The sequence below is a fragment of the Anopheles gambiae genome, chromosome 2 (assembly GCF_943734735.2).
Source record: "Anopheles gambiae chromosome 2, idAnoGambNW_F1_1, whole genome shotgun sequence".
NCBI classification, from domain to species: domain Eukaryota; kingdom Metazoa; phylum Arthropoda; class Insecta; order Diptera; family Culicidae; genus Anopheles; species Anopheles gambiae.
In genome coordinates, this window is record NC_064601.1 from 56,127,925 (window position 1) to 56,149,094 (window position 21,170).

Consider the following 21,170-nt stretch of genomic DNA (forward strand, 5'->3'; position numbering starts at 1 on the left):
TGACGACTTAACAACTTGGGTTCAAGCCCTAAATGGACATAATAATAACATACATAATAACAGTAACTGTAAACAATTGACTAAAATAAGTGTTTGGTTACAATGACTATACTCTACAAAGTCAAATATGCTACCTAATCGAGATAAGTAACTATATGGCCTGACTTCAATCAAAATATATAGTTTAAGTTGTTCACAGGGTGTGATAAGGGAATTAACATAATTTTGTGATGCTCAATTCAATGGTAAACCGATCCCCGTTCCCAAATTTGTGTGATATCGCTCTGATTGCTAAAACATTGCATTAAAACAACATATAGTTTCATGTTTCATTTTATTCAACAAGGAACTTACTTGCTGATACAATAAATTACATTATGTTATTATTCTCTATTTGTCTAACTTACACATATTTACACAATATTTACACAGTCTTCTTTTGAGTGGAGCCAGTCTCCGCCTACGATAATGGCCGCTTTGCAATACTGTCATCTAATCTACTCCTGCCTTCTTCATCATCTTAGTCCACCTCCTCTACCGTGGGACCCGTGCGTCCGCCGAACCCGCCAGCCTGCTGGCCACAGCTAGTCGGGGATGGACCGGCTCCCGATTGCTGATGCAACTTCGTCATGATCGGACTGCAAGCCCGCGTCAGCTCCTGCATTTTGTGATCGTACTCTTCCTTCTCTGCCATACTGTTGCCGTCGATCCAGCGCAGTGTCTCGTTGCACCGTTCCTCGATAGTTTTGCGATCGCCTTCGCTCAGTTTCGAGCCGGCTGATTCTAGCGTTTGCTTGAGACTGAAACAGTACGCCTCGAGCTGATTGCGAGCCGCGACTCGCTCCCGTTGCTTTTCATCCTCCTCTCGGAATTTCTCCGCCTCGGCCAGCATGCGATCGATATCCGCCTGCGACAAGCGGCCCTTGTCGTTCTTGATCGTGATGTTTTTCTCCTTGCCGGTGCTCATTTCCTTCGCCGATACGTTCAGAATACCGTTGGCGTCCAGATCAAAGGTTACCTCAATCTTTGGCACACCGCGCGGTGCCGGCGGAATGCCTGATAGGTCGAACTGGCCCAGCAGATTGTTGTCCTTTGTCATGGCTCTCTCGCCCTCAAACACCTGAATCGACACTCCCGGCTGGTTGTCCGCGTAGGTCGAGAAGGTCTGCGTCTGTTTGCACGGAATGCGCGAATTTCGCTCGATCAGCTTCGTCATCACTCCGCCGGCCGTTTCGATTCCGAGCGACAGCGGAGCCACATCGACCAACAATACATCTTGGATCTTTTCGTCCTTGTCTCCACTAAGAATAGCCGCCTGGACGGCCGCACCGTATGCTACCGCCTCATCCGGGTTGATCGACAGGTTCAGCGATTTGCCGCAGAAGAAGTTCTGCAACAGCGACTGCACCTTCGGGATGCGGGTCGATCCACCTACCAGCACGATGTCGTGAATGGAGCTCTTGTCCATCTTTGCATCCGACAGGGCCTTCTCCACCGGTTGCAGTGTCGAGCGGAACAGATCCGAGCACAGCTCCTCGAATCGTGCTCGGCTGATCTTTGTGTAGTAGTCGATTCCGTCCATGAGGGCATCGATCTCGATCGTGGCCTCCGTGCTGGACGAAAGCGTCCGCTTCGCTCGCTCGCATGCCGTCCTCAAGCGTCGCAGTGCTCTGGCGTTCTTGGACACGTCCTTCTTGAACTTGCGTTTGAACTCCTCCACGAAATGGCCCACCATTCGGTTGTCGAAGTCTTCGCCTCCCAGGTGTGTGTCACCGGCAGTGGCTCGTACCTCGAACAGAGAGCCCTCGTCGATCGTCAAAATGGACACGTCGAACGTTCCTCCGCCGAGATCGAATATCAACACGTTGCGCTCGCCCTTCAGGTTCTTGTCCAAACCGTAAGCCAATGCGGCCGCCGTCGGTTCGTTGATGATTCGCATCACATTCAGGCCCGCGATCGCACCGGCATCCTTCGTGGCCTGTCGCTGGCTGTCATTGAAGTACGCTGGAACCGTGATGACCGCATTCTTCACAGAGTGTCCCAGGTATGCTTCGGCCGTTTCCTTCATTTTCGTCAGCACCATCGAGCTGACTTCCTCTGGTGCAAACGTCTTGCGCTCTCCTTTGAATTCCACCTGAATCTTCGGCTTGCCGCAGTCGTTGACCACCTTGAACGGCCAGTGCTTGATATCGGCCTGAATCTTAGGGTCGTCATACCGGCGTCCGATCAGTCGCTTGGCATCAAACACTGTGTTTGTGGGGTTCATGGCCACCTGGTTCTTGGCCGCGTCACCGATGAGGCGCTCCGTGTCCGAAAACGCAACATAGCTCGGTGTGGTTCTGTTGCCCTGGTCGTTGGCAATAATCTCCACCTTGCCGTGCTGAAACACTCCCACACACGAATAGGTCGTGCCCAGATCGATTCCAATTGCAGAAGGCATCTTGTCAATGATGTGTCTATTATACTGTATGCACTGAAATTCTTCACTGATAGCGCAGAAAAACTGTTCACGTTTGTGTATCTTGAGTGATAATTCACTATTTCAATTTGTTTGGTTCACCACGTTCTAGTTCACGATAGCTCGCTCTTTACTCGTTGCTTGTTATTTTCTGAATGACGCTCACTGCTCGAAACACGGCTATATATATCAAACCATACAATTTCTAGAATGCTCCACAAGCTACTCGATCCTACTCGAACCTACTCGAGTCACATCGAGTGTGTGCTCGATTGCACGCGATACTGCACGAACATGAGCTCGAATCATCTAGCAGTGGGTCTTGGCTGTGCTAAGCTGCTCTCGCGTTACATTTTGTCTCGGCTATTGTGTACGATGAGCGACAACTGCGTACCGCTACGGTTTGCAGCTATGGCCATTCCTTTGGCAACCCTCACCGTAAAGGATATTATTTTTTAGCTGATTTTCAGTACACCCACTGATTTTTTTATTTAAAATTTTAATTTTACTTTTACGCCCATTCTTCCCATTGCGTAGTTGAAAATTTTGATAAATAGCAATTCGTGTATTTTATTTATTCAGTGATTTTCCGGAGTGAGACTCTTGCTGTACTTTTGTTCTCCGTTTCGATTCAATCATCGCGTGGGGGAGGGGGAGAGGATAAAACAATGATTATGGCATATTTTGCAAATCATTTTTTGTGTAAAGCAACGGTTTGCAGAAAGTGCCAAAGTTATTTTATTTATTAACTTTTTGTCATTATTTCATTATGGGTGTGTGCATTTTCCAAAAATTGCAAGACTGTGTAAAGGGTTAAATTCTCAAGTGGCTTTAACTAGCGTTTTGTTATGGTGCAATGAAAGTAAATATTCTTACTGGTCAAACATTTGGATTAGTACAAGTTTTATTGTTCCTTAAGTTATATAAATCTCTTACAAATAACATACAAGTCTGGAGTCAACATTTCCTTCACTGTACGCTTTTATTACTGTGGACAGGAAATGTTTATTTGCACAAGATCACATTTGCTCGCCGAGTGGAGTTTTTTTTCTCTCCATCGATTGGTTCTGCAGGCTAATAAATCAAAAATTAATTTGTTAACAAATTATAACACGAATAGCATAGAAAGAATAACACGTTCTTGGGAATGTGTACAACACAATTTTGCTAATAATTTTACTGGTATACTGAGTCATTATTAACATAAAACTAAATGTGCAATTGGTTTCAATCCAAAAGATACAAAAATGATAATCATAAAGCATACATAAAAGCTGACCAAAACATTCACCACAAACTAAACAAAGAAAATCTGTACTCCAAATGGTTTGATCGATCACAACTATTGTTTAGAGCTTGTGTCATTCTAGACTTGCACAAAAAGTCTAGTGGTAAAGCGGTGTGCCCATACAAACCAATTTACAACCACGGTGAAGATAGCTAACAGAAAATCTGAGCTGATTAGGTTCCGGTTCTGCACATACATGAGACACGGAATACTGCATTGTAAGCAATCTAGTTGGCTTAACATTTAATATCACTTTCGATCATGCCTACGACCACGGGAGAGGAGAGCATAAAACGGGTGTACAGGGGAAAGGTATGGAAGGAAAAGGAGGATGTGCTCTATGCAGTCACACTGACATCGGCATCATTCATCACAATGTTCATGGTCGTGTCAGAACCGTAGCTGAGATGGGACGGGCTATCTGATACCATTCTTCTGTTGATTAAAACATCTGCCACGTAGATCGGGGCCGGTCCATCCAGTTCCACGATGCGTAGTGGCTTTGTGGTACACCGTTTAATCGGTGACATGCATGCGAACATTACGAGAGTGGCGCACAGAGCAAGGATCAGTACGACAGCACGAAGCTCAACCTGTCCAGTGCGCACCACGGCCAATGCTGCCATGATGATCAAAAGCAGAACCACCGAAAATTTTGTCATAGTAACGGCGGTGCTGTGAATTTTACCCCCACTACCTTGACTGATCATATTGGATGGTGCGAACGCGAAAAATAGATTATGCTTGTCGACAAAGTGTTTCAATGTGATGTACACCATAGCAAAAGGCATGATCAGCGGGCAAGCAAGGCTATAGACTGTGCTAGTCGTAAACACCATCACCATCCAAGCATAGTGAATACCGAACGGGAACGTAATAAGGATAGATTTCCTGATGTAAGGTGTTTCAGCTCTAGACTTGGCCGTTGCCAGCTTCCAAAGATAGCAAATGAGATCCGGAAAACGTATCAGCTCGAGGGCGGTACCAATGAACGCAGCGGTGATGATATAGTTCACAAAGAACGCACCTTTGTCCGGGAGGAAGATGCATTCCCAACGGTACGTGTCGTTTGATTCAATCGTCCATTGCAGCAGTGCCTGGGCACTTGTCAATCCGAGGGACGGTAAAATCAATATCATGAACAACAGGTAGCCGAATGTTTTCGTCATGATGAGATAATTTTGGCGCGAACGAGTCCAGTGCGACAACCACGTGTCCGAGTATGCAACGATGACCGGCATCAATGCGGACAAGGACCATAGCAGTAGCGTCGGTAGAAATTCCGACACCAGCGGGCTGATCTTGCTAATCTGTGTTGTGGTATTTTTCGTCAGCGACAGCGTATCCAGCTGATTCACGATAATGACGGGCGTTGTAAGGAAAAAGAGGAACAAAAACAACGCAAAATTAACCGTCGCCCACTTGCAGTACCACTGGGCGGTATCGATGTTAAGATTTTCCCAAAATATATCCGATGGTGCAGGTGCGAAGGACAGATTCCACTCTCGATACGTTCCAGGTTTAAAGTGTAGCATTACGTGTTGTGCCTCGTGGGCCGAATTCAGCGTGACGAATGCAATTCCGAGTGGCTCGTTGAGCGCCGACGCACGCATCCGTGCTACCTCCCCGGCCAACTGTACCTCGTGGTCTTTATAGTACTCCAACGCGTCAACCTTCTCGCAGCTGAAGCAAGATGGTTGAGCCTGGATCGCGTCACGGTTGCGGTGCGCCTCACAGTAGATCCGAGCTTCGACCGTTCGCTCGTACTCCTCTGCCGCTTTGATTAGGCTTGAAATATTGTATGCAAGTTGAATGTCTTCGATCGTCACGTCCGGAAACAGTTGCTGTAGGTAGGTTCTTATGATGGTTTTGCTGCAGTCGCCTTGGGAAATATTAGTCGCCATGATTGTACGCGTCGGTGCCGTTTTGAAAGCGTTGCGGCCCGAAGCACGCCTCATTATCAACACCACCATCGGGACGTAGGCGATCGCAAACACGACATGTGCCCACATCGACGGCGAATCTGGTTCGAGATTTGAAATCGTTGTGTGTCCAAACGAGTTCTTATCACCACTCAGTGTGCCAGAAAAGTTGATCGGTAGTATGATGGCTATCGAGATCACCGTCATAATGCCCATCACCACGATGAGATGTCGCTGAAAAGATAGATAGTGTACAGCATCCGGGCCGCTGTGCGTAAGTATTTGTTCTTTCGTCAGCCGAAAGGTGGCCACAATCCATGAAAAGCAACCACGATCAATGCTGAGACTGTTGAGCGTATCTGACGTTTCGGTGGAACCATTCATCGCTCCACCACCACCGGGCACGTTGCCGTGGGCATAGAAGAGTTGCGTCCAGCGTTTGTTCTCTCCATGGCTGTTCACTAGCGCCAGCCGCCCATAGTCCCAGGCCTGCTGGCGGAGTAGTGTGAACAGCAGTATTAGGAAAAACCACGCAATCACGTTCAGCAGCAAGGTTTCCGGGATGCCTTCATAGAGGTTTATCAAAATTTTGGTTTTGTTCAATACAAGGCACGCCTCACGGTTGGGTGAATAAACACTGGTCAAGTTGGGGAAGTTTGCATAATCCATGTTAGTACGGCTGACGTTTAGGTTCCTAAAATATTAAAAAAAAAACATTATTAAGAATTATTGCTGGTACACCTGTAAAAATAGATCTTTGATTCTTCTGGTTGATATTAGTTATGTATCATACTACTCCATTCACGAATCAAATCGGATCAATGAGTTCTAAACCCGAGCTAAGAGTTCGTTGCATAAAATCGAAATTGCACATGATTTATCAAAAATCGAAACCTACTGAACCCACTAAACTAACTGCAATCCGGAAATCCGATTCGGTACTACCGGCTACATCTCTCCATAAAACGTTCTAAGAATGTTGCACTTAGTAGCAGAGGTAAGCTGAGATTTACGAGGCAGTCTTTTCTGATAACACACCCCATTGCTTATCGTTTCAGATTAAATTCAGCAAGCGATATTTTGACCGGTAGTACATTTGTTAAAGAGTTTAAAAATTCTCATGCAAATTTAAGGACACAAAAACAATATTTCTGCAAAACCCTTCGTTGCATAAAATCGCTATTATCGGTAGTTTAATTACTACCGTTCATGAACAGACCAAGCACTTTTTATCGACACGTCGCAGGTTAGTTTATCGCAATTATGCATGAAGTTCACACTCATTGTCGATAAAAATCGCCTTATCAACACCACTACGTATTAATTATCAGAAACATACTGGTGTTCTTTGCAATGTGGCTGTCCAACTGTCGCAAATGTAGCTCACTACCAAGGAAGTAACCGTTTGCGGAAGCAAATATGACTCATCACGCTCCACTTAAACATAGTCAGCAGCCAACGTTACGCAGTTGCAAAGAAGACTGCACCAAAACGAACGAACAATTCAACGGATCAATCAACGAACCTCGGTGTAGGCTTGATAAGAGAAATGATACAAATCGGTTCCTCTTTCTGGATGAGCTCCAGCAATCTAGACAGCGTATACCACGATCTGTGACCAACCAGCCTTCTTAGATTTGATGGAAATCATTATCAAGTCAGCGGCAAGAGAGCACACTTGAATCTATTTGGCTGCTGCTCGCTCACATCCTGTTGTGGTGTTCGGTCTCAGATTCACTACCATGCACGTTGGGTGAAAATAATCATTGCGTCAATATTTCGCCCGAATGCCTCCGCTAGTGCCTTTTTTCAGCTTTTGAGGCCCAGTACACACATTCTTCTATCTGAAGCCAATGAAATGCGTGTGATGGTTCCTATAGGGCGGTTTCATGCCAACAACGACAAAAAGCGACATAACTTGAATGAAAAAAATACTTCAACTTAGCTAGCTTATAGAGCGGAGCTGATTACGGAACTAACAAAAAATGTACCACGAATCGGCATGGTTAGATTATCGCACATTGAGTCGATTAGTTGTGTTCATCCGGAAAAGTTTCTTCCGTTCTGGCATTTCTTTCCAATCATCTAATGGGCTTTACATAAATAATAAAAGCATCAACGTGTGAAAACGACACGTTTCAGTGCTCACTTTTCACTTTATACTTTTATCTTTCTCCTGACACTAATTGTACTAGCGCGGTCATTCGTAAGATGTAACAAAAGGTAAGTATTTTTAGTTTCCTTTCCCACTAGTTACAACGTATGGCACAATCTAGATGATGGGTTCTATGGTTATTCACGGAAATAAATCATCCTTTTTGTGTCGTGCCCATCTTTAAACCACTAACCAGCTTTTTGTCAACCGATTCTTCCTTCCTTTTTTCACTATTCACTGCACAGCTATACCACGGTGGTGGTAATTACGGAGAGCAAACCACTTTCCCCGTGGCCAACTTTGTTTATTACGAGCTCTGTTTGACGTTGTTTGTTGGTCTTGTTTTGGACTTTCTAATCTTTTGCATGTACAATTTGGCATTGCACAATGGAAAAGGTATAGGACAACAGAAGGTGCATTAGAAATGTCATAAGTATCGAACACGGAGTACAGTATGTTCTCGAGTTGCGCGCAAAGCCTGTGTAGGAACAAGGTCCCGTAGTGTAGAACGATTTGACAAGTACAGTAGAACGTCGATTATCCGGGGGCGGATTAACCGGCGGGCGGCTTAACCGTGCGCTTAAATGTGACAGCTGTTCAAACGTACAGCGAACATTTGCAGCGATAGTCAAGTGGGCAACCAGATTTTTGTGCAGCTCTGAGGTGTCTCAGGGTATTTTCGAAATTCATTTTTGTTCATGAGCAGTTGTTAAACCTATAGTTATTGATTAAAATAATATTTTAATAACGATTAATCGATTCAATGAAGTTGAATTAATCATAAAACTAATAAAAAACTAGTAATAAAAAAAAATTTATATGAAAATGACATTTTTTGGACCATTATCCGTGCAAATCGATTAACCGGCAACCGTCCGGTCCCGAGCTGCCCGGATAATCGACGTTCTACTGTAGTCAAAAGTTCGTTACCGTAGCAAAAGACGATGTGCAATCTCAGATTGCGCATATATTTATTTGTCAAGCGGATCTATTTGATACATTTTTGTGTAAAAAAAAAAAATGTATATATCTCGGACATATTAGCTTGAAAATTTATGCGCAATCTTTGCGCAATCTGAAATTGTATGGAAATGACGTTTATAGCTCAGGGTTGGCTACGCGAAATGACATATGTTTTGATAAAACGAATATATGCGCAATCTGAGATTGCGCATTGTGTATTAATACGGTTACAGAGCGATTCTACATACACCGAGAATGCAGCTGAGAAAATAACTGACAGCATGCTTTTATAATCGTTCTTTTACCGTTTAATAATCGTAGAAATATTATTAAAAAGTAAAAGAAACTTTTTTGACTTCATTTTAGCGATTAAAATGGGTTTTTTCAACATCATTTTAAAAGTTTCATCTCTGCGCTTTTCAGAGCTTCTACACACACCAGCGTGACCCAAGCGCCACAGATTAAGCTTAAACGACTGGAAAATTGAATATCCATAGAAAAAAATGAAAGCTCCACAGCTTCATTGGTTTGATCCATAGATGGCGTATTACAACTCATCATTATATTGCTATCCTTTTCTTGCAATGTGTTTCGACAAGTTTCATCTTATCATGACCTATATAGCCTCCTAACTTTCTGAGCAAAAATCTATTTGAATGGTCGTGTGGTCAGATACGTGGGTATCAACACCAACGACCATTACTCAATTCTCACTTGCTTCAGTACTGGTGGTTTCGGTTGGAGTTTAGTATTTAAACAATTGTATCGCCGTTCTAGTTCTAGCGATGCATAACTTCAATGCGAAACCATACAATAGTACAGAGGAAATGAGAAAGCTCTCCTCCAAGCGATGAAGCTCAACTGGTTGGGGTATCCCACCAACAGAGAGCGCCACCAGCTTTTTTGCTATTTTTAGAATGCATGAGTCGTTTGCCGTCTGCTAAACGAAGTCTTTCTATATTCCGTTTAGGTAGAGAACTTGAGTCGTTTAGAAGCCGTTTAGTGGTCGTTTAGTGGATTTGTGGCACTTGGGGAGAAATCGGTTGTCAATTCTCTCACAGCCATCTCTCAGCTGCAGTCTCGGTGTATGTAGAAACGCTCACAGGCAATTTGATATCGAAGAGCCTTATTTGATTGAAATGGTAACTGTGATTAAAAAAATATATATCTGTTTTGGTAAATTTGTTAATTGGTTCATAATTTTTACAGGAAGACTTAAGGCGGTGGCAACGCTTTTTCGCATGCGATTTTATCGGACGGCCTGTCAAATTTTTGTATGGGATTTGACAGATAACGTCGGACGACGAAATCGCACGTCCGACGTTATCTGTCAAATCCCATACAAATCTCGTCCGATAAAATCGCATCCGATGAGCGTTGCCACGGGCCTTACTGTAGTCAGAATTCAATAGTTGAACGCTTTTTAGTTCGCATGCTTTTTAATTGAACGCTCGATAGTTGGTTGACAGTTCAATTAAAAAGCATGCGTTTGTATTAATAAAACGGTTTAGAAAAAAACGTGCCAACTAAAAAGCACTTATTCAATAGTTGGCAGGGAATCGAAGTTCAACTAGTGAGTTCAGACTGTACGTCATCTATTGAGTAAACCAATGAAGCTATCGAGCTTTCGTTTTTTTTTTTAATGAATTTGATTTTCCAGTTGTTAAAGCTTAATCTATGGCACTTGGAAAACGCAGACGATAATGCTTGTGAGAACGTACCTAATGACACGGACCCAACTCGAGTATCGCGTATCTCGGGGACAGACTGTACAAAATTCAAAAATAAAGGTCTTAGGCAATTGTCATTACATTTGACCACTGTTGAACTGTATGTGAGTGCCAAATTATATGCGTCGCATTCGCTTCAGTTCATCATAGATCGTCCATTCGCCGGGAAAATAACACGGCGTCGAACGTTGTTCTTGCGGAAAATTGCGGATTGCCGAAATTCATTCACATTTAGCTATTCTATCCTTCTGCGCGAAAAGTTCGGATCCCGAAATGAGTGGATATCGCGGAAATAAACGCCAACATTATGTCAAAGGCAGTGCTCGGCGCGGAAGAGATCACGAAAATGTGGCAGTGGATGAAAATAATCCGATCATACAGTGTTTCCGCGAATATGCTACAATACTAGACGCGAAGCACGACAAATACGAACGCATCGTGAAAATCAGCCGGGATATAACGATCGAATCCAAGCGAATTATCTTTCTCCTGCATACCATCGATCCTAGGTAAGTAGATTTATTTGTTGTTGTTACTGTGATTGTAGTGCGTATTGTTAATAAGTTCCGCGATATGGTGATCCTTCCGGACCGACCGAAAGGGAGATTCAGGCACTACAGTTAACTAAATGAATCAATTTGACTTAGAAAATAAAACAATAAAGCACCCATTCAAGCTGGTTAATCATTAATTAAGGGTTTTGTAGATCATACGTAATCGCAAAAGCATAAAATCTACCAAAGACTGGTGGTTAAAATGAGGTTATAGTTAAAATCATCTACAAACTTTTCAGTTCGCGTGCGGCATTGCTTCGCAAATAACGTTGTACCCATTTCGACAAATCCTTTAAGCTAATGTGTAAACGTTTAAATTACGGTCAATAAGAAAATTTAATCTGAATACATTAAATCCCTACAACATTCTTTTATTGAAGCTAGACTTTAGCCTTAAAACAGTTAAAATTAAAAAATTAACATTTTGATCAAAATAGTCAAAATAATAGATTTATTGTTCTAAACCTTATAATACCATCGCTGGCCACATTAAGAGCTTTGCCGGGCTGCATGCGGCCGGCGTGCCGCAGTTTCTAGACATTTGGTTTAAATCAGGGGTCTCCAAACTACGGCCCGTGGGCCGCATGCGGCCCTCAAGAACCTTTAATGCGGCCCGCGATGACTGAGTAAAGGTTAAATTTAATAGCTTTCTTTTCTGACTAACCAATCAAAAATTATTTTTTAATTCTGAAAGACGAAAATCAAGATTCAATCCAGAAATGTTATGTATTTTGCTAGTATTTTCTTATTAAAACGAGATTTGAACTTCCACCCGTTCTAAAGGTAGCGTCAAAATGGCCTTCGACAATGTTGATTGTGAAGCAATGCGGCACGCGAACTGAAAAGTTTGGAGACCCCTGGTTTAAATGAAACACAATATGTAAGCGTCAGCATAATCGTGTCCGTCTCGCGGCAATGTGATACTGCGCTGGTTCGCTCGGATACAGTGCAACCATTTTGCTGAGTACAGTCTGTTGCCGAGTTAAGCCGTTCTCGACTTGGGCGGTTTCGGAAATACGCGGTTTTTTTTTAACATTGACAAATCTAATGTCAAATCAGCACAATTTGCTTCAAGAATTGTCCAATGCAGGAGAAGTTGAAGTTTTGCTAAAATATTTAATCCGCTCAAAACCAGAAGTATCAGAATTTTCTGTACGAATCGTATCGAATTAATGATGTAGTGTAGAAAAGTACTAAATTTAATCAAAAATATCGAGTTACCAATTGTATTTTAGTCTAAAAACGTGATATTCAAATTGCACGGATATTCGAGTTGCGTGGATTCCTCGGGAACGCATAAATCGCGTATTTCGGGATCTATCTCAAGCAGGGACCGCAAGTGATCGCCTGCGTTTGCCGAATCACGCCATATATTTCCCAGTTCATGGTTTAATTAACTGCAAACCATAAAATATTAAAGGAAACTTAGAATTAGCGTTGGTTAATTCGCCGCTGTGCACGGATGCTTTTGTTTCAAATGATATGCTCTTACTCCTGTACCAGACTGGTTTCTGTCACATGCTTTGTAATTTTGCAATTTGTTGTTCAGATTATTGCCTAAGTCAGATTAAAAAATGGTAAAAAAAGTAAAAAAAAACCTTACGATACATGTAATATAATATGCACCCTTTCATAACACAGTAAAATAGTCTATAAAGTTACCACAACGCTTAAAAGCTGTTAAGCATACGCCTTTCACCAAAAACTAGTCACCAAGCATTTCTCAAAAATGAGTTCAACAATTTCGATGTTCAATTCGATATATATATTTATTGGTGTAATTACAAAGTCACTTAAAGTCGATTTTTAAACCTCATTTTTAGTATTTCCAAAGGGTTGAAGACTTCAAATAATTGTATATTTTTTAAAGTTATTGTCTTTTTGACATCATCTAATTTTCATTTCTAATTAGATAGTGTTGATAAATGCATAATTATAATATAACGTTATCCAATTTTCGGTCGGGCCGTAAGTCTCAGTGAAATACATAAAAAATGTTTAAAATTAAATTGTTTAAACAATTTAAAACATATTTTATTATATTGCAATGCTAGTAATTATTTGTAATGCTTGAAATAGTAAAAATAGTAGTAATGCAAGAATGTACTCAAAATGCATGAACTCTTCGGCTAGGTAACATGTGGTTGAAAGTGTATTTAATTATAATTCAAAACAGATTCTTCGACATCATTGATCAATACGATTGAAAATTCCACAATTGAATTTTCTATGTTATTTGACGATCCGGATGATTTCAAATCAATTTAGTCAAAACTTCGACTATAAAATTAGTTGTAAAATATATTGCGTTGGGCCGGTTTGATGGTACAGTCGTCAACTCGTACGACGTAACAACATGCCCATCATGGGTTCAAGTCCCGAATAGATCGTGCCCCCATACGTAGGACTGACTATCCTGCTATGGTAACAAAAAGTCACTGAAAGCCACGCTCACTTCACTAAGTGGGTATAGGCAGGCCTTGACCGACAGCGACAGTGCCAAAAGAAAAAAAAATATTGCGACTTTAGGAAGCATTACACTATGAACAGATTTTAGATGGTTTTAGCTTTCGTCAATATTTGGAGCTTTTGAAAATATTTCCGTTATTCGCTTCTACTTTTTAAGTGTTTTTTTTATCTACAGAAAGCTTAAGGTTCTTATTATTGATGGTTCGATCTTTAAAGTATAAGTAGGTTGGGTAGGTGCAACGATAAAGTATAGATAGTTTTCGTACATTACATACACGTCCATTACATATACGTCCATTACATACACATTACACATACGCATCGGAATTAATACCAATAGGATCATACTCCTCATACTCCGTCATACTCCGACTCCAGGTGGGGTAGTGAAATGAATCGTGTTACTTTTCACTACTTTAAATCATATACAGATACACACGATATTTGATGCACGCGACCTTCCTATATTTACTGCTAGTAGAGTAAATTATATTGATTAATATGTGTAATTATTAGTGAAGCGCAGAAAAAAAATACGTTTAACAAAAAAAAAATGGAAAATCAATGTGTAGTTAAAAGTTATTTTTCTGATTTCTATTTTTATGATAAAATAAAAAAATGTTTCTCTTGTTATAGGAAAAATAATTTGCAAAAAGTTTGCAACGAAGCGAAGGATCGACTGGAAGCTATTTTTCGCAATCATTTTGTTAACATAGCAAAAGAGCTTAAGGACCAGGACCCTTACCAGTATACACGAGCCTACACCAATGGAATGCAAGAATTTATTGAGGCTTACACATTTTATGAATATTCTTGCGGAATGAATATATCGCATTGGGACGCAATTCAGAAGAAGCTGACTTATTCATCGGACCAAAACGTCGATTCACCAAGCAATGCTAGAAGCATTGCAGAAAAACCCCTTAATGAGCCAACCGATGCCGAACCTGACGAGCAAAAGAGGTCGAATGAAACCACTGGAGAAACAATGAAGCTGACTTGCTTACTTCATCCCCAAGACTTTGTACTTGGTCTGGGTGATCTTAGCGGCGAGATAATGCGAACGTGCATTAATTCTCTTGGATCTGGAAATTCGGAGAGCTGTTTTCTGCATTGTCGTTTTATGCAGGAGCTATACAAAGGATTCCTAAGCGTGACATCCATACGGAGCCGGGATTTTTCTCATAAGATGATGACTTTACGGCAAAGTTTGCTCAAAAGTGAGAACGTTTGCTACAATGTGACGGTACGAGGAGGTGAAGCGGCCAAATGGGGAACTACAGATGAAACATCGGGAGCCATGTTCCAGCTGCAGCCTTCAAAGGACGACGACGATGAGGGGGTATACTTTTGATCTGCTGCTCGTGTGTCCTGATTTCAGTATAAGGTAGGGAGATCAATTTGATCCTAAGCTTTGATGAAGTTAGTAAATTAGTTCTAAGAGTTTATATGAAGTTACATTTCGTATCTGCTGCGTGAATGACAGGAAATGAAAGAGATGAAAAGTTTACATATTCAGAATTTCTTGACAAATTAGAAACATCTTGCGTTTTTCGGCAAATTCTACTTCCCATGGTTGCATAATGTACTTATGAGATTATTCCGGCAAATAGTTTGTTCATTTGGTTTCATCCAAGGGCATTTTCAAAATCCGTTTTCAAATAATATTTTAGGTTGTGTTTTACTAGATTTTTACACTGAAGCCGTTTGAAAATTTTTGATGTAAACTAAAATTTAAATTTTAATGAAATTTGCTTTCCGCTCAAATTGTGTATTTTTTCGCAGGCGGTTAGAGTGTGTAGTTATTCCGTTCCTTTGAGTATCACTGAAATCGTTATTGCACTAAGTTAAACTGTCTTATAAACAATTTCCTAAACTTAAACAAATGCTAATAACGAAACACATCAATTCCTCCATCCCTGATTCTGACAAAGGCAATGAGACAATTTGATTTGTTTTTTTTTTTTTATAAATGTCGATTCTTTTGTCGCTTGTGTGCTGAGTTTGACCTGCTTGACCTGATTTCTAGATAGTTTAATCCACGTTAAATGATCATATTAGGGTAGTTAAGGCAGAAAAATCATAAAATACCCTAACTGCTTTCCAGACTAACACTAACATGTTTTCATACATTTTCAGGCGATGGTTAAACTTTATTGATTTATAAGAAAAATGTCTTTGTGGGATGGATCGATGGTTATTTAATGGATGATCACAATTCTGGAACGCTACGCTACTGTATTCTTTCAGAATTGTAAAAAAATCTTTGCACCTTATTCTACCGCTTAAATAACAAAATATATAGAGGTATTTCTGGTAATTGCGAAATGGAGTACTTTATAATGGGTGATTAAAATGCGTTTTCGATTATTATTATGTTCTCGCTTTCGGCCATACGTCATAGAGATAAAGGAGGTAAAAGAGAGCATTAAACGCTTTCCACCCTTTTATCTAATTGGATTGAAAAAAATCCGGTGCAACCGGACGTGGATCGTTTTTCGGACATAGTCGGTATGTCGATGAGTCATTTGCTTAGCTTGTTTTATGGTTGCTAGCAATTTAGTTGATTCTGGCAGCCCTTCAATAAGCAGCTTTTTCACTATCTGCTTGTAGCAACCCTTTTATATTGTTTTCGGGAATTAACTTATAAACTTTTTGATTTTGACCACCCGTTTGCGTTACTATCTGGCAATATGGTTTTCGGTAAGATTTTCTTGCTTATTACTTAATGCATGTAGCAATATTTCCAATTGGGTTTATTTGGATAGGACGGAAATATTTGGATTTGGTCTGTAATAGTACGTGGACGGATCCAAAATCGATTGCAATCGTTAATGCATTCTCTTCTTGGAGTGGAGTACTTTGTAATTATATTTAAGCTGCAGCGTGCTGTTAGCTCTTCATTTGAAATGATTTGAATATCGGATTATAGATTTTTTTTTTGTATAAACCATATTTTTTGTGACCTTTTATTTTTTTATTCTAATTTAATAACTTGCATTTAACAATTGTTTACTTGTCACATCTACCGTTCTCTAAGGTTGCAGCAACATTTAGTTAAAGAAAGTAATTTAGACGGTTTATTTACTATTTATGATAATTTTGTCAATCTGCTGGACTGCTGAGAGGTGAAATGATGTTGGAGTTTCTACGTTAATCGCGGATCCATCCGTCCTTCTTTTGGACGTGTCTCGTCACATTGAGTCTTCAGAATACATACGGGAAACATGATGCCTCACGTGTGGAGTCTTCGGAAATCGGAAAATATTCGAATGTCGTTGATTATCGTGCGAAATCGTTTTTAGAAATGTTTCCTTGTGCTTAACGCGACATCGCGCTCTGAGTTCTCGTCATGTGACACCGTGTTCTGTAGTTCTGTGAGAACAGTGAGATATACATAAGTAAGAGCATAACTACAGACTATAAATTATTTCAAATTTTTGTTTGTCTTGCCATGATGACAATCTCGCTTGCTGGGACTTAGAACATTTTAGTTTATGCAAACTATCTTCAATGATCGATTATTTACATAATAATTTCTTACATAGGCTATTTACATAGGCTTTATTTCTTTTTATATTTGTGTTGGCTTTGATAAAATACTTAAGATTCTTGTACAAGCAGCTCTAAAACAACATTTGTCAACCAACTAAAGGAATTAGTTTTTTTTTTCAACATTTAAAGGTTTAAAATGCACAAGAAAGTTTTAATATAAAATAATATAACATTAGATTTCCTTAATGCCTGATTGCTTGGATTGGACTGTGGATGCTAAATTATCATGATAGTACACACCAGGATGGCCTTAAGGTTTGTTCTCTTCGTGAAAATGGCATTATTATTATTATGTTTCCTCTTAACATAATATTTTGCATGTCAATGTAAAGTTCACACTATTTTTTCCAGAGGCTTGTGGTCTGTAATTGATTCAAATTTCAAACCGTTCAACAGACCAAACGAGAGTCTCAGCCTCTTTTTCAATTTGTGCATTGCGCTTTTGTATGTTTGATAGGTTTTTACTTGTGTATGTCATTATTCTTGTTTACACGCTAAACATTAATCTAGTGTGTCGAAACAACCCTCTACGCGTTGTAATAGAAATACCAATCGCCTCAATTATTTTTAGTTTAGGAAAAGTTAATATTTCGTGCCATATTTCTTTTGATATAAGTATGGTTATACCACGTTTTAGTCATGATATTCTAACTGCTCTATGAATTACAGAATCGACGTTTAAGAAACGTATGTTAGGTTTAAGGAAAGTTTCACATATTGCTGATCCTTAAATATATTTTCTTATTAAATAGTTAAATAATTTGGTTTTTTGTTTTTGCGATGCTATCTTCCTATCTTATATGCATAAAATTTCTATGTAATGCGTTTTAATATTATTAAAACAATTTTTGGTTGTGATTGTTACAATCATTGCTATTAGATCTTTTTTAGATTTTAATTTCTACAATTGTGTGAAAACATCCTCTACAATCTGACCTATTTCGGATATGTCGCTATCGTTAATGTGAGATCCTGTGTGTTGATTATTAGTTCGGTTAGTTTGCTAACTCGTAGTATTTGGATGGTGAGTATGTAGTATGTTTGATTTTGGATACGGTCGCCATGTAATAACTTTGAACTCGCGCCGGCAAGGTTGGCCTTCAAACATCGTTAAGGAAGGTCGGCATTATGCCGAAATAGGCAGCACTGAGGTGGATACTGTTTCGAAACCGATTTTACGACACTTGATCGTCCAGGCGATCATAGGAACGTTTAAGAGGTTTCCCTTACTAGAAATGTTGGAGTTTAGAGGCCTTACCTTAGGTAGGGGGACGTAACTAAACTCTTTAATTGAGAAGTCGATTGATGTTTGAAGGGCACAGTCCTATCCTGACAGTCATCATCTGAACCGAATCTGACAGAATGAATCTGAATTGCTATAATCGGTGGTGGTTTATTTATACTAAGAAAAGTTATTGATTTGGTTAAATATGTTGGTGTGCAATCATATTTCGATTGTTTTTCTTATTGATCCCGTATTGAAAAAGTGGGGTGTTTCAAAACTGTTGCTTTGGGTGGGTTGGGTTACAATGCATTTGTTATTTTTGTCTTGGCTTAAGATGTCGATTTTTGCTTACACTGCGCTATTGGCGATAAGATGCTATTGGAACGGGGTTTCAGTTGGTAGTAAATGAGTTTTTTTTTTTAAATTATCTGGTTTCTGTAATATTTATCGGTCAGGGTTCAGGGAATTTAAAGTGGAGGATGATTCTTCAATGTTTATATCGACTTTTCAGTTTCAAAGGGTTTCAGTATTTTTGCTGTTGGTCTCTTCTGTTTTATTTAATGTTCTACTTCCAAAAGCAATTGGTTTTTCTACTTTATCTTGAATTTGTGTTAGAAAAGCTCCAAGAGCGCAAATTGTTGCTTGTGTCTGTTGTCAATATGAATGGGAGTTGAAAGTCGGAGTATGCTAGAATTAGATCGGATGAAATTACCTTTTTAAAGTTTTCCAAACGATTCTTGATACTCTTTATTTTTTGAATCTTTGATTGAATCCTTTTTTCAGCATTTTGAAAGCGATTTCGTGAGGTTGGAATAATCTTTGATAAATCTACGGTAGTATCCCGTAAGATCAAGAAATTGTTTAATTTCTTTCTGTGTGGTGGGATTTGCCAGTCAAGTATTTTTGTATTTTTTTTGTTGGCTATGCAAAAATTTCCTTCTGCTTGTATTTGTTCGTCCTCGCTATCTTCCTCGCCACTTTCGGCTTCATTATTATTATATTGCCTTTTCACTCATCTGTGCGCATCTCATCTTTGTACGCATTGAAGTATATATGTCCATCGGTTCTGGTATCTCGTTTGATCTAGAGAAACACTTCTCAGATCCTACCCTTGTTGGTTTGTTATCATCCGTTTTATTTTGATCGACATGGTTGTATCTTTTCTGATTTTGATAAGGCTGTTTTTTTTAAATATTTATCATGAGCTATCGCATTCTGTTCCTGTGCTTTATATTTGCACAAATATGCATAGGCGTCCTCTGTGTCCTTTGGTCTTGCTGCCTGTGCATGACCAAAATAGGGTTCATGTAGCCCGGCAATGAATGATTAAGAAATGTATACAGGTAGCTGGAAAAAATGTACAATTGTAGAAAGGTAGCTGAAGCGTTGTTTAATCCGAATGCCAAACGTGTTTAGTTTATTCAATGGACTATAGAGCCCTCTCGAGTCAAATTTTGTTTACAATATACATTAGATAATATACATCTGCTATCGTCATTCCAGGCTCATAGAGATCGTTAGCTGAATTTAGTAGACGGCACATAAAAAGAAAGGGGTTGCGAGAGCCAAAGGTTGTTCAGGTTTCAGCGACTGCCAGCATTGGCCGGCAACGGAGTATTCTGGCAGGAACATAGAGGTGAATTCTCGAAAGCAGCTCGGGACAGTCGATGGTTCCGTTTAAGATTCCCGTAATAAATGCAAGCCTGGCGTGCTCAACCCGTTCGGCGAGGGGCGGGATCCCAAGCAGCAAACACCTAGTCCTGTAATCGAGACGACGTGGCCAACCACGAAGGGTGAAAGCGTTTTGCCTTCCGTTAGATGGACTATAACCGCGAAAGTGTCCGAGTAGATGCGGGCCACCAAACAATGTTAGCGTATTCCAGCAGTGGTCTGATAAGTGCGCAGTACAGTGTCTGGAATTCATATTTTTCGCCGTTCACTGAAAAGACCGTTTTTTCATAATCGGTTTTGAAAATTTGTATTTGGTGGAATCTTGATACAAAGTTTCCTATCATTGAAAAGTAGCAAGCTTTACCGAGCTTATCTAAGTTTGCAACTGTAAGAGGTATGGATTGAAAACCGGCAACAATTGGTACATATTCCCTTTCCTCTTAGAATTGGCCATCTTCGTTCTACAGATTTTGTAAGCAATGCTCTGCAATCGGTGGTCTTATGTTGTTTTTGATAATTGAGACCTTTATCTCTAGAAGCTTGTTTGTGCGATGCCTGGCTAAGGTTTTTTCTTTTTTAATTTGGCAAATTTTGTACTAACTCAGCATAAAATGTGTTCTGCGATTTCCCGCTGTGGAGAATCATGGGAGAGCGCGGGAGAGCGCGATGATCTTGTGGTGTGTTTCTTGCCACAGGAAGTAAACGTCTGCTTTGCTTTCGCTTAGCTGGGACTAGACACTATGCGTGTATCATAACTCCTCCGGGGGTAAATTGAAGTTCCTCCGCGAAGTTCTCGCTGGGTGGCGTCTTCTTGACTTTTCGCGATCTTCTGATGATTGCTGATCTTATGGCAATATTCGTGCATTTTCTTGTTTTTACGTACACGAAAACGATAATCATCAGAATTGCCATTGTAATAGTGATGCTTCCAAATATTGTGAAAACTGCTTAATTGCTATGTGTTTGGGATGTTTCATGTTTCAAATTATTTCATTTTGAATTTTTGTCATATTTGTCTTCTCTATGATATTCCAATTCACTGTAAGATTGGGGAAAGCTCCTATTACTTCTCTATGATATTCCAATTCACTGTAAGATTGGGGAAAGCTCCTAGTACTTCTTTTGCACTTGTTGTTTCTTCTGACATGAAGGTACGATAAATTAGGAGATAAGGAGGAGG

The 21,170-nt window shown here is 40.1% G+C and overlaps 3 protein-coding genes across 6 annotated transcripts in view; 1 reads left to right on the top strand and 2 right to left on the bottom strand.

Annotated features, from left to right (window-relative positions):
• Positions 1-317: 317 nt before the first annotated feature.
• On the bottom strand, positions 318-2,947 carry LOC133391192 (heat shock protein 70 A1). Its single transcript, XM_061642935.1, has one exon. The coding sequence runs from the start codon at positions 2,438-2,440 to the stop codon at positions 521-523; it is 1,920 nt and encodes a 639-aa protein (XP_061498919.1). The 5' UTR covers positions 2,441-2,947; the 3' UTR covers positions 318-520.
• Positions 2,948-3,344: 397 nt separating this feature from the next.
• On the bottom strand, positions 3,345-6,337 carry LOC1275951 (calcium permeable stress-gated cation channel 1). The gene has a single exon (XM_315245.6). The coding sequence runs from the start codon at positions 6,335-6,337 to the stop codon at positions 4,085-4,087; it is 2,253 nt and encodes a 750-aa protein (XP_315245.4). The 3' UTR covers positions 3,345-4,084.
• Positions 6,338-10,626: 4,289 nt separating this feature from the next.
• LOC1275950 (translin-associated protein X) overlaps positions 10,627-21,170 on the top strand; it is a 39,593-nt gene continuing 29,049 nt past the window's right edge. For 2 of the 4 annotated variants that reach the window (XM_061644283.1, XM_061644282.1), the window contains exons 1-2: positions 10,627-11,025; positions 14,176-14,926. In XM_061644283.1, coding sequence (XP_061500267.1) covers positions 10,790-11,025; positions 14,176-14,893 — 954 coding nt within the window. In that variant the 5' untranslated portion in view covers positions 10,627-10,789 and the 3' untranslated portion in view covers positions 14,894-14,926. Of the gene's footprint in view, positions 11,026-14,175; positions 15,307-15,678; positions 15,860-21,170 lie in introns of those variants that run through there. The other 2 variants (XM_061644281.1, XM_315244.5) reach the window with 2 other exon arrangements.

Excerpts from the sequence above, each read along its gene's own strand:
- LOC133391192 (XM_061642935.1), bottom strand. The coding sequence starts at position 2,440 with ATGCCTTCTGCAATTGGAATCGATCTGGGCACGACCTATTCGTGTGTG.
- LOC1275951 (XM_315245.6), bottom strand. The coding sequence starts at position 6,337 with ATGGATTATGCAAACTTCCCCAACTTGACCAGTGTTTATTCACCCAAC.